The following is a 12,790-nucleotide window of genomic DNA, read 5'->3' as shown; positions in this document are numbered from 1 at the left end:
GAGAGCAGAAGGTTCTGGGATTCAAGAAGCTCCAGCTTTCTCACCATTCCATGGTGGCCAAATCTGCTCTCATAAGAGCCAAGAGCTCGAAACTCATTTTTTGGGGTCCCCAGGGAAGGAGGCTAGGAACTTGGAATATTTTAGGAAAAAAAGGTTTTGGAACAATGTGCTAGCTTCTCGCATAGCTTCTTATCAGATCTTAATAAGCATGCACTTGCAGAACATTGTGTGCAGTGTGGTGGAGTTCGTAGACACTGTCCCCAGAAAGAAGGTTGAGGAACTGTCATCAGCTAAGAGCCAAAGAGCGGGAGTACGGAAAGTACATGATTTGGGCACGTTATTATGCTTTCAATATGGTGTCCAGGGCCTCTGCCATGGGGATTGGGATTCAGATTCACCTGGCTGCGCACTTCATATCTCAAACCAGTAGTGCAGGAGAAGCTGGCAGTTGTTCCTTGCTGGAGAGAGAATATTTTGGGGGACAAGGTGGAGGAAGCCGCAAACCTCATCAAAAAGCATTATCACACCATCAAGCTCAGCCTCCACATCCAGGAGGTACTTTGGTGGTGGATAACAGAGGTCTGCTACTCTCAAAAAGCGTAGATACCCTTATGGCCTTCCCGCCTGACCTCACTCCCGCCTACAACAGCAGAGGGTCCAAAAGTTCCATTTGGCTTTCCAGTCAAAACAAGGGGTATGTTCAAACTGGTGGGTTCTCAAAATAGTCTGGACAGGTTATACACTTAGTTGGAAAGTTTACCTACAAATTGCACACCAAGAGCATCAAAATTAAGCTCTTAGCATCAGAAATTGGGTACAAAGGAAGTCTCTACCCTTTTATAGGCTAATGTTGTCAAACCCATTTCACCAGGGGAAAAATTGAAGGGATTTTGCTCCAAGTACTTCCTGATGAACAAAAAGATGTAGTGATTTCACCCCATTCTAGACCTAGGGGCTTTGAACAAGTATTTGATGAAGCAGAAGTTCGGGATGGTTTCCTTGAGCACCTTAATTCCCATGATTCAGAAAGAAGATTGACTATGCTCTCTGAACTTAAAGGATATATATCCACATACAGATACATCCCAGTCACAGGACGTATTTGAGATTTCAAGTAGGGAAACACCATTACCAGTACTGTGTTCTGCCATTCAGCCTTGTGTCAGCACCCAAACAGTTCACGAAATGCCTAGCAATAGTCGCAGCATCTTTCTACAGACTGGTTGTACATGTGTTTCCCTATTTGGACTATTGGCTGGTCAAGAGCACATCAGAGGAACATGCAAGAGAATCAATGTGTAAAACCATTATAGAGAATCAATGTGTAGAACCATTATAGTGTTGGAGCTTTTAGGGCTTGTCATAAGTTACTCCAAGTCTCACTTGTGCCCGTCCCAGAAGCTGGAGTTCATTGGAGCCCTGTTAGACACAACTGAGGCAAGACATTACTCCCGCAGCAGAGGCTAGAAGCTCTCACCTCAGTGGTCAAAGAAGTGCACCAGAGTCAGCAGGTATCAGCTTGGCAAATGTTGAGGTTGTTAGGCCACACGGCTTCCACTGGCATGCCTCAATTTGAGGCAGTCTCAATGGACCCTGCCTTCCCAAAGGACACAAGCTGCAGCAAGACTAATGGAAGGTTGTAAGCAATGTGACTACATCACACCATTTTTGCAAAAACTTCCCTGGCTACCAGGGCCAAATTTAAACACACCTCCAAGGTCATCCCAAGGTTTATCCCTAACCAAACACTTTCCAAAGCACATCACACGATGTGATACCCACAAGCAAGCCTTCTCCGGAGTAGACACACACACAAAATATATAGCAGGACATGTTTATCCACTGCAAAGATTTTTTTCTTTTTTTATTTATTGTTACATTTGTACCCCGTGCTTTCCCACTCATAGCAGGCTCAATGCAGCTTACATGGGGCAATGGAGGGTTAAGTGACTTGCCCAGAGTCACAAGGAGCTGCCTGTGCCTGAAGTGGGAATCAAACTCAGTTCCTCAGTTCCCCTTGACCAAAGTCCACCACCCTAACAACTAGGCCACTCCTAGATAATGTTCAGGGGCCAGGCACATTTCTGATCTCATTTGCAACTTTCTTTAAATTAGTCCCTTATTTACTTACTCCTGTTACTCTGTCTTATATGTCTATATGTTCCATCTTTGCTTAAACCCTATGCTGTCTATTAAAATGTTTTATTGTGTTTTGTGTTGCCTTACTCGTACTGTTTGAATATTTTTATTGTTGTAATTGTCTATTGCTTATGTTTGACTTATTCTTGCTGTACACTTCCTTGAGTGAATTCCTTTAAAAAGGTGGTAAATAAATTCTAATAAATAAAAATATGAGGAAGGAATTCCCTTATATAGTAGGCCCTGCCCAATGTATCCCAGGATGTTTGAGGCACGGGGTCAGGGGCTAGGCTTGGAATAATCGGATGAGTGAGGGGATGCCCTGTTAGACTGTCTGTTTTTTTTTTGGGGGGGGGGGAACTGACGGGGGGGAAATTACATGACCACAAGAGAATTTGTGTGTGGTGGGGGTGTGAGCGAGGGGGGGGGGCAGAGGCACACTAGAACACCAAGGCATTTTTTTTTACATTAGGAGAAGGGGAATCGGGTATGTGTGGGTGGGGTGGGTGCCACCAGACACCAGGGATATATTTTGGGGGGATCACGAAGAGATATAGAGTTTGGGGAATGCTGCTAGGGCAAGTGGCTGATGCATACTGTGTCATATGTGTGTGTGTTTTAATATCAACTCTCCTGTCAGTGCCTGAGCCAATCACCGCTCAGGCAGTCTTAGAAAAATTGACATTTAGAAATGAGTCTGTGGATTATTGCTTGGATTTTAACTTGGCAATAATTTGCTTGCTCATTATTAGACCATACCACTACAGCATTTTTGTGGCACTAATTTTACGGTAAAGTGAAGACTACATTGAGGCTTGGTGCATCAGCCCCAGAGTATTAATTTGTCACTGCTTAGTAAATAGAGCATCAGTGTTAGTAAAATGGTGTCCAGAATATGTTAGTATGTACTAGTACAAAAAAAAAAGCACAAAAAAGCACTCTTTACTGTGTTTATTGTTTTTAGAATTATGACAATAATTTGCATTTCCATGTACTTTTAGAACAAGAGGTTGCTGAAGAAGTAGAAGTAAAAGAAGACAGCACTGACACGCTGTTATGTAGCTTGGATCGTCTGTGGTCTTTCGCTTGTGAGCTGACAAAAGGGCACAACGTGAGCGACATTGCTTGGAACAAACAGAACCCAGTTAGTTCTCAAATATCTCTTTTCAAACTAAATTCTCTGGTTGACTGGATAATTCTGAAGATAAAAGAATAGGTTGCACTTAGATTAATGGATAACATGACAATAAAATGCTGATATTGTAATTAAATATAGTCTTGAACATTCCACTTCTTAGTAAGCTTATGTGCAAGTCTCTGAATGAATTCTTTATATTATTCAAAAGGCGCTATCAAAATACTCACCTTAAACAAGTTTTATACTCAGTGTCGGGTTGGGGACTAAATCTGACATGATTCATGTTTCGCAATGCTGTCTCAAGGATGTGTCCCCTCCAAATTGAGCGCTACAGACCTCCAGCACAAATGGAGAAGCTGGACAAGGATCTGATCGAAGATATCGGTAAGCTTGGAATGAAAAAGGAGGTGCTGTAGTTGAGAGATTTCAACTTACCTGATGTGGATTGGAACGCCCCATTGGCAGAATTAAAAAGAAACAGAGAGATTATGGGTGCCTGTGAAAGTGCTTTCCTCAGACAAATGGTTATGGAACCCACAAGGGAAGGGGCGACTGGATCTAGTGCTCACAAATGGAGCACTAGATCCATGTAGTGTCCACCTAGGCAATAGTGATCATCACTATTGATATAAGATATAAGAGCAAAAGCGGAGTGCAGATGCACAATGAGTTGGATTTCAGATATGCTGATTTATTTATTTGTTACATTTGTACCCCACATTTCCCCACCTATTTGCAGGCTCAATGTGGCTTACATAGTACCGTCAAAGGCGTTTGCCAAGTCGGTTGATAACAAATACAATACAAATACAAGGTTATATAGTGATCAAGTGAGGTAGTTGTGAAGGGTCAAAAGGAATGAAGATTGTATGTTGTGTAGTACGATCATTGGTCATGATGTGTTGCTTGGTGTAGGGGTTTATGTTGGATCGTTGGGGTAGGCCTTTTTGAAGAGGTTGGTTTTTAGTGATTTCCTGAAGTTCAGGTGGTCATGGATTGTTTTCACAGCTTTTGGGAGTCCATGCCATAGTTGTGGGCTTATGTAGGAGAAGCTGGATGTGTAAGTTGTTTTGTATTTTAATTCTTCACAGTTTGGGTAATGTAGGTTTAGGTATGATCGTGATGATCTGATTCTGTTTCTTATTGGTAGATCTATAAGGTCTATCATGTATCCTGGGACTATTCCATGTATAATTTTGTGGACCAGAGTGCAGATTTTGAAGATGATTCGTTCTTTGATTGGAAGCCAATGCAGCTTTTCTCGGAGGGGTTTGGCACTTTCAAATTGGGTTTTACTATATATCAGCCTGGCTGCTGTGTTTAGGGCGGCCTGGAGTTTTTTTGTGAGTTGTTCTTTACATCCCACATAAATTCCATTGCAATAATCTCCATGACTTAGGACCATTGATTGTATTAGGTTTCGAAAAGTTTCCCTTTGGAAGAAAGGTTTTAATCGTTTGAGTTTCCACATTGAGTAGAACATTTTCTTTATTACAGAGTTTACTTGGCTCTCGAAAGTAAGGTTGGGGGCGAGTGTGATGCTGAGTATTTTTAGGCTGTCTGAGGTAGGGAGGGTGTGTCCTGGGGTTTTTATGGTTGTGGGTTTGTACTTGTTATGTTGAGAGGATAGGATGAGGCAGTGTGTTTTTTCAGTGTTCAGTTTCAGTTGGAATGAGTTTGCCCAGGAGTCCATGATGTTCAGGCCATCATTGATTTCATTAGTTATTTCTGTCAAGTCATTTCTGAAGGGAATGTAGATTGTAACATCATCTGCGTAGATGAACGGGTTGAGGCCTCGATTGGATAAGGACTTTGCCAGTGGGATCATCATCATGTTGAAGAGTATTGGTGATAGTGGTGATCCTTGATGTACTCCGCAGGCTGCTTTCCAAGGTGGTGATATGTTTGAGTTTGATTTTACTTGATATGTTCTGGTGGTTAGAAAACCTTTGAACCAGTTAAGTACATTTCCATCAATCCCGAAGTGGCCAAGGAGCCTTAGTAATATGTTGTGGTTTACCATGTCGAATGCGCTCGACATGTCGAACTGGAGGAGAAGTTTGCTTTTACCTGTGGCTATTTCCTGCTTGAATTTGGCCAAGAGGGTGACTAGGACGGTTTCAGTGCTATGGTGAGAGTGGAATCCTGATTGTGAATTGTGTAGTATTGAGAACTTGTCCAAGTATTCTGTAAGCTGTTTGGTCACTAAACTCTCCATCAGTTTTACTACTAGTGGGATAGACGCAACTGGGCGGTAGTTGGTGAGATCGTTTATACTTTTCTTGGTGTCTTTTGGTATTGGGGTGAGTAGGATGTTGCCATATTCCTCGGGGAAAAGACCTTGTTGTAGCATGAAATTTATGTGGGATGTGAGGTCTGCTATGAAGCGGTCAGGGGTGGATTTAAGTAGATGACTGGGGCATGTGTCTAGTTTGCAGTGGATGTTGGCGAACCTGTGAGTTGCTTGTGTAACTGATTTGGTGTTGAGGAGATTAAATGTTGTCCAAATACGGTCAGCTAGGTATCCATCAGGGATTAGGTCCAGATCATTGAAGAAGTTTTCGATGTCGGTGTTGTGATGGGGAAGTGTACTACGTAATTTTATTATTTTTTCATTAAAGTAATTAGCAAGTTTGTCTGCGGGTAGGATGTCTGTATTGGTTGTAGTGATAGGGGTGGTGTCTAGTAGCTTATTTATGAGTTGAAATAGTTTCTTCATAACTTTGTAATCCGGACCTAGTTTGTTTTTGTAATAGGACCTTTTGGTTTGTTTTATTGCATATTTGTATTTTCTATGTATTTGTTTCCATGCATTGAGTGTATGTTCATCTTTTATTTTTTTCCATGCTCGTTCAAGTTTCCTGGATTGTGTTTTGAGTTTTTTTTAGTTCGTCATTGAATCATGGTATTGTGTTCTGTCTTCTTGATGTTCTTGTTTTTAAGTGTGCTATTTTGTTTAGTACGCTTCTGCATCTATCCTCCCAGCTATTGAGGTATAGTATGGTAAAATGGGGAAATACCTAAAGCAGGAGCTGACGTTATGCATAGGCACAGAAGAAGTGGAAGGGCATTGATCCAAGCTGAAAGCTGCTATAAATATGCCAACAGATTGTTATACAAGGAAAATAAACAAAAACAAGAGAAACAGGAAGCATATATGGTTCTACAGACAAGTGGCTGAAAAAATAAGGACAAAAGAGGCTGCGTTCAAGAATACAGAAGAACGCAACAAGAGGATCACAGAAAAGATTACTGGATTAAACTCAAAGAATTGAATAGGGAAATACGGCTATCGAAACCCAGGCAGAAGAAAAAATGGCTAACGTTGTAAAGTGAGGTGACAAGACTTTTTTCAGATATATTGGGGAAAGGCTAGGAATGGACTTGTAAGACTGAAAGATACTGAAAACAACTATGTGGAGAGTGATGAGGAGAAAGCAAATGTGCTAAACAAATACTTCTCTTTGGTGTTCATGGAAGAAAATCCTGGACAAGGACTGCAGTCGCCTGCCAAGGGTAGTTCTGGGAACAGAGTGGATATTGCACAGTTCAAAGAAGAAAACATCTATAAACAACTTGAAAATCTGAAAGTGAACAAAGCTATGGGGCCAGATGGAATGCATCCTAGGATACCGAGTGAACTCAGAGAAATTCTGGCGGGACCTCTTAAGGATTTATTTAATAGATCTTTGGAGACAGGAGAGGTTATGCAAGCTTGGAGATGAGTGGATGTGGTCCCTCTTCAAAAATGCAGGGACAGGGAAGAAGTGGGAAACTATAGGCCAGTAAGCCTCACGTCGGTGGTAGGAAAATTAATGGAGTCGCTGCTGAAGGAAAAGATAGTTAACTTTCTAGAATCCAGTGGGATGCAGGATCTGAGACAACATAGCTTTAGCAAAGGAAAATCCTGTCAAATGAATCTTGATTGATTTCTTTGACTGGGTAACCAAAGAACTGGGTAAAGGACATGCGCTAGATGTAATGTACTTGGATTTTAGCAAAGCCTGTTATACATTTCCTCACAGAAGATTCTTGTATAAGTTGAAAGGGCTGAGCTTAGGACCCAAATTGGTGAACTGGATTGGAAACTGGTTGACCCACAGGCGACAGAGGGTGGTGGTAAATGGAATTCATTCAGAGGAAAGCAAGGTGAATAGTGGAGTGCCTCAGGGGTCTGTACACGAGCCAATTCTGTTTAAAATATTTGTAAGAAACATTGCTTAAGGATTAGAAGGAAAAGTTTGCCTTTTTGTGGATGACACGAAGATAGCCAACAGTGTAGATACCCTGGAGTGGAAACCATGAGAAGAAATACATAATAAAATTAGAAAAATGGTCAAAGTTCTGGCAGTTAAACTTTAATGCAAAGAAGTGCAGAGGGATGCACTTGGGGGGCGGAAATCCAAACGAGATGTATGAGATAGGAGGAGAGAGATTGATAAGCATAGCTCAGGATAGGGACCTTGTGATGATGATGTCTGAGGATCTTGAGGTGACAGAACAATGCGACAAGGCAGTGGCCACAGCCAGAAGAATGCTAGGCTGCATAGAGAGGGGTATAACCAGCAGAAGAAAGTCGTTGGTAAGTATTGGAGGCCACATCTTGCTAAGGACATAAATAGACTTGAAATGGTTCAGAGAAAAGCAATGAAAATGGTATGGGGTTTGCGTCACAAGACATATGAGGAGAGACTTGATCTGAAAATGTACACCCTGGAGGAAAGGAGAGACAGGGGTGATATGATAAAAACATTCAAATATTTAGAAAGTATTAATATACAAACAAACCTTTTCTAGAGGAGGGAAATTGGTAGAACTAGAAGACATGAATTTAGATTGCAAGGGTTCTGACTTAGGAATAACATCAGGAATTACTTTTTCACGGAGAGTGTGGTAGATTCCCTCCCGCGGGAGGTGGTGGAGATCAGAGAATTCAAGAATGCCTGGGATAAACACAAAGGAATCCTGTATGGAAAGCATGGAACGAAACAATCTTAGAGGTGATTAGCTGGCAACACCAGTAATTGAGAAGTGTAACGGTGATTAGATGTCAACACCAGTAATTGAGGAGCAAGGCCAGTGCCAGGCAGACTCCTACAGTCTGTGCCACAATCATGGCTGGAGAGATTTGGATGGGCTGGAGTGGGCTTCGATGACAGTTTCAGTAGTTGGAGCATAAGGTTAGTTCCGGGCAGACTTCGGTGGTCTGTGCCCTGAAAGTGGAAAGGACAAATCAAGATTATTATTATGCTATGAGTTTATCTTGTTGGGCAGACTGGATGGACCATACAGGTCTTTATCTGTCGTCATGAACTATGTTACTAGGAGTAGCTCAGGGCACAAGCATTCAATGTCCCAGTTCCTTGACCCACCCAAACAGCTTGTAACAGTGCCCATTCACAGAATTCTGAAGGAGGTTCAGATGAGAAAGTGAGAGACCTTTCTCTCTGTTTCTCCTATTAATAAGAAGTTTGACTCTATGCACACTGCCCAGAAGACGCCCAGGTTTGAGAAGCAGCAGCTTTCTCATTATTCCATGGTGGTTGGACCTGTTCTCAAAAGATCCAAAAATTTCAAGACTCACTCCTCAGTGCCCCTGGGAAGGAAAGCTTCAATATTTGAATTTTGGGGAGGAAATATTTTCAGAATGCTATGGTGATGTCCCACATAACAACCTACTAGCTCTTCCTGGGCATGTGTTTGAGGGACTTCGTGTGTAGCAGAGCAAAGTTTGCCAACACTCTCTTTAGGAAAAATGTCAAAGAACTCTGCAACCTAGTAGCCATAGGGAAGGAGCCTGGAAAATACATGGACTGTGTGACCTATGATATTTTTTGATACAGCATCGAGAGCTTCTGCATTGGGGATTGGTACCTGCAGATTTACCTGATTGAGGGCCTCAGACCTAAGTTTGGACATGCTGCTGTGCTGTGGATATAATCTCTTCAGGATATAAGATGCCAGAGGCTGCAATTTTCATCAAGTAGCATAGTGACACTTTTAATACTCTTTCCAGGCCCAATACTGACCCAGCTTCCAGGAGGTACCAAAGAGGAGGACAACAGAGATCTCAGTACTCTCAAAAGCATATGTATCCTCTACTCTTCCGCTCCTCCCAGACTTGACAGGGATGTTGCTCATGTCCCTGATAGCAGAGGCCCAGAAAACCAGAGTGACGGTGTTTTGACTGTCTCCGGAAGAATGTAGCTTTAGTCCCTGTATCCATTCTGGACAATCTTCAAATAGGGGGAGGCTACCTTTATATGCAAACCGATAACCCCTTTTAACTCAGACTGGCGGGTTTTCAAAATAGTCCAGATAGAATATCATCTTCAGTTATTGTATATACCTCCAAACTGCCCTCCAGAGCATCAAGGTCAAGTTCTCAATATTGGGAAATAATTACAAATGAACTCTTCCCTCTTAGAAGCTAATGTGGTAGAACCTGTTCTACCAGGGGAAAGAGGGCAGTGATTTTTTTTTCAAGCATTTTCTGATCACAAAAAAAATGGGATGATTCTTCCTCATCCTAGATGTATGGGGCCTAAACAAATATCTCATCAAGGAAAAGTTCAGGATGGTTTTTGTAGGCTCTCTTATACCACTACAAACTGAGTAGAGTCCTCCTTCCTCATGAGTGGTCCATGGTCAACTGGATTTCCCACAAGATTTTTTGAGAGTGGGGCACCTCCTCTATAGATCTTTTTGCTATTCCATTCAACAAGAAATTTCCTCAGTTCTGCTTCAGGATAGGGACACATGGCAAACTAGCTTCTGATGCCTTCCTCCTTCATTGGGAAGAAGGTCTTCTATATGCATATGCTCTGATACTTCTCATAGCAAGAACTCTTCTGAAGCTTGGGAGAAGGGAACCCTGATTCTCATAGCCCCCTGTTGGTTGAAGCAGGTCTGGTTCCCACTTCTGTTGGATCTCTCAATCAGAAGTCCAGTTTGCCAACACTGATCATGCAAGATCAGGGAACATTGTTGCATCCCAGCATTAAGTACCTATTACTCACAGCTTGGATATTGAGAGGATAACATTAGTTTCTCTGGACTTGCATGACAGTGTTTCTCAACTCTTAGTAGCTTCCAGAAGTGATTCTACTAGGAGATCATATGGTTTTAAGCAGAGGAGGTTTACTGTTGCATGTGATGGTAATATCCTAGATCCTTTTTCCTGTCCCACACAGAAACTACTTGAATACCTTTTACATCTTTCAGAACTTATCATGTAGAAGGTAATCCATCTCTGTGCAGCCTCTAGCTGTTCAGTTTATGAGGGGCTTGCTTCTATTGAAGCTGGATAAGAACAACATGGGACCTCAATATTTTCTTACCCAGCTGATGAAACTCTTTTTGAGCCACTGGACAACTGTCAGCTGAAGTTCCTTACCTGGAAGGTCAGCTTGCAGATTTAGTGAGCTTCATGCTCTAGTAACTGATCCACTTTACACTAAGTTTTTCAACACTAGGTGGTTCTGTGCACCCGTCGTAATTTCCTTCACAAGTTAGTGTCAGAATTCTATCTTAATCAGTTAATAGTCTTACTAACATTTTTTTCCCAAACCACATGCCACAATGTTGAAAGCACTTCATAGGTTAGACTGCAAGAGAACTTTGGTCTACATGAGGCGGACTAAAGCCCATAGAAATTCTACCCAACGTTTTGATTTTTTTTTTTACCCTAACAAGATGGGAGCTGCCAGCAGCAAACACACACTTCAGTAGGCTGGCAGATTGTATATCCTTCACTAATTATGCCCATGCATAATTATACCTGATGCTAGAGGCCAGGGTCATGTCACAACTCATAATGTCAGTGTTGTGGCAGTGGCAGTAGCCCACAAGGTTGACCTCCAGGGCGGAGCTGCAAAATGAACTTCTGTCAGTATATTCACTTTGCTTTATTATCTAAGACAAGACTCCCAGTGCAACAGTAGGTTTGGTTAGTCAGTTCTGTAGAATCTATTTGGGGATTAGAATTCAACTTCATCCTCTCTAGGCTCATTTATTTCAGTTCCAGGCTACCTTACATAGTAACATAGTAGATGACGGCAGAAAAAGACCTGCACGGTCCATCCAGTCTGCCCAACAAGATAAATTCATATGTGCTACTTTTTATTTGTACCTGGCCTCTTCAGGGCACAGACCGTATAAATCTGGCCAGCACTATCCCCGCCTCCCAACCACCAGCCCAGCTTCCCACCACCAGCTCTGGCACAGACCGTATAAGTCTGCCCAGCACTATCCCCACCTCCCACCTACCAGTCCCGCCTCCCACCACCAGCTCTGGCACAGACCGTATAAGTCTGCCCAGCACTATCCCCGCCTCCCAACCACTAGCCCCGCCTCCCACCACTGGCTCTGCCACCTAAACTCGGCTAAGCTCCCAAGGATACATTCCTTCTGAACAGGATTCTTTTATGTTTATCCCACGCATGTTTGAATTCTGTTACCATTTTCATCTCCACCACCTCCCGCGGGAGGGCATTCCAAGTATCCACCACTCTCTCCGTGAAAAAGTACTTCCTGACATTTTTCCTGAGTCTGCCCCCCTTCAATTTCATTTCATGTCCTCTCGTTCTACCGCCTTCACATCTCTGGAAAAGATTCATTTGTGGATTAATACCTTTCAAATATTTGAATGTCTGTATCATATCACCCCTGTTTCTCCTTTCCTCCAGAGTATACATGTTCAGGTCCGCAAGTCTCCCCTCATACGTCTTGTAACGCAAATCCCATACCATTCTTGTAGCTTTCCTTTGCACCGCTTCAATTCTTTTTACATCCTTCGCAAGATACGGCTTCCAAAACTGAACACAATACTCCAGGTGGGGCCTCACCAATGACTTGTACAGGGGCATCAACACCTCCTTTCTTCTGCTGGTCACACCTCTCTCTATACAGCCTAGCAACCTTCTCGCTACGGCCACCGCCTTGTCACACTGTTTTGTCTCCTTCAGATCCTCAGATACTATCACCCCAAGATCCCTCTCCCCATCCGTACCTATCAGACTCTCACCGCTTAACACATACAGTACGTCTCCCGTGGATTTCCCTTCCCTAAGTGCATCACTTTGCATTTTTTTGCATTGAATTTTAATTGCCAAACCTTAGACCATTCTTCAAGCTTCCGCAGAACCAAAAAGGAAAAAAAAAAGGGTAGCTCAATCCTAGGATTTGCAGCCGCCAAAAATAATTTAAATGTCGTCTTCTTGCAGCACCAATGTTATTAAAGGCAGCCATGTATTATTATGTATTTCAACCTGTAGCTAGGGAGGCCCATCTGTGAGAATTTCAGTATTCTGCTTGTCCTTTGAGAAAACATAGTTACCTATAGCAAGCGTTCTCCGAGGACAGCAGGATACAAATCCTCACAAACCCTCCCATCTCCCCAAACAGTTGCATTGTGATGAAGCTTTTAATGGGTTGGCATGGTCCTGCATGACAGTGGCAGGTGGGAAGAGGCATTAATATAAGCAATCTAAAAAAATGGTCTTCAGTGCTGGG

The 12,790-nt window shown here is 42.6% G+C and overlaps 1 protein-coding gene across 3 annotated transcripts in view; it reads left to right on the top strand.

Annotated features, from left to right (window-relative positions):
- WDR78 (WD repeat domain 78) overlaps nt 1–12,790 on the top strand; it is a 160,966-nt gene that overhangs the window by 109,821 nt on the left and 38,355 nt on the right. For 2 of the 3 annotated variants that reach the window (XM_030207190.1, XM_030207192.1), the window contains exon 9: nt 3,141–3,283. In XM_030207190.1, the coding sequence (XP_030063050.1) occupies nt 3,141–3,283 (143 nt within the window). The remainder of the gene's footprint in view (nt 1–3,140; nt 3,284–12,790) is intronic. The other variant, XM_030207191.1, reaches the window with a different exon arrangement.

This window comes from Microcaecilia unicolor, chromosome 6 (assembly GCF_901765095.1).
Source record: "Microcaecilia unicolor chromosome 6, aMicUni1.1, whole genome shotgun sequence".
Classification (NCBI taxonomy): Eukaryota; Metazoa; Chordata; class Amphibia; order Gymnophiona; family Siphonopidae; genus Microcaecilia; species Microcaecilia unicolor.
Note: the sequence above shows the minus strand (reverse complement) of the source record. Positions and strands in the feature narration are given on the sequence as shown.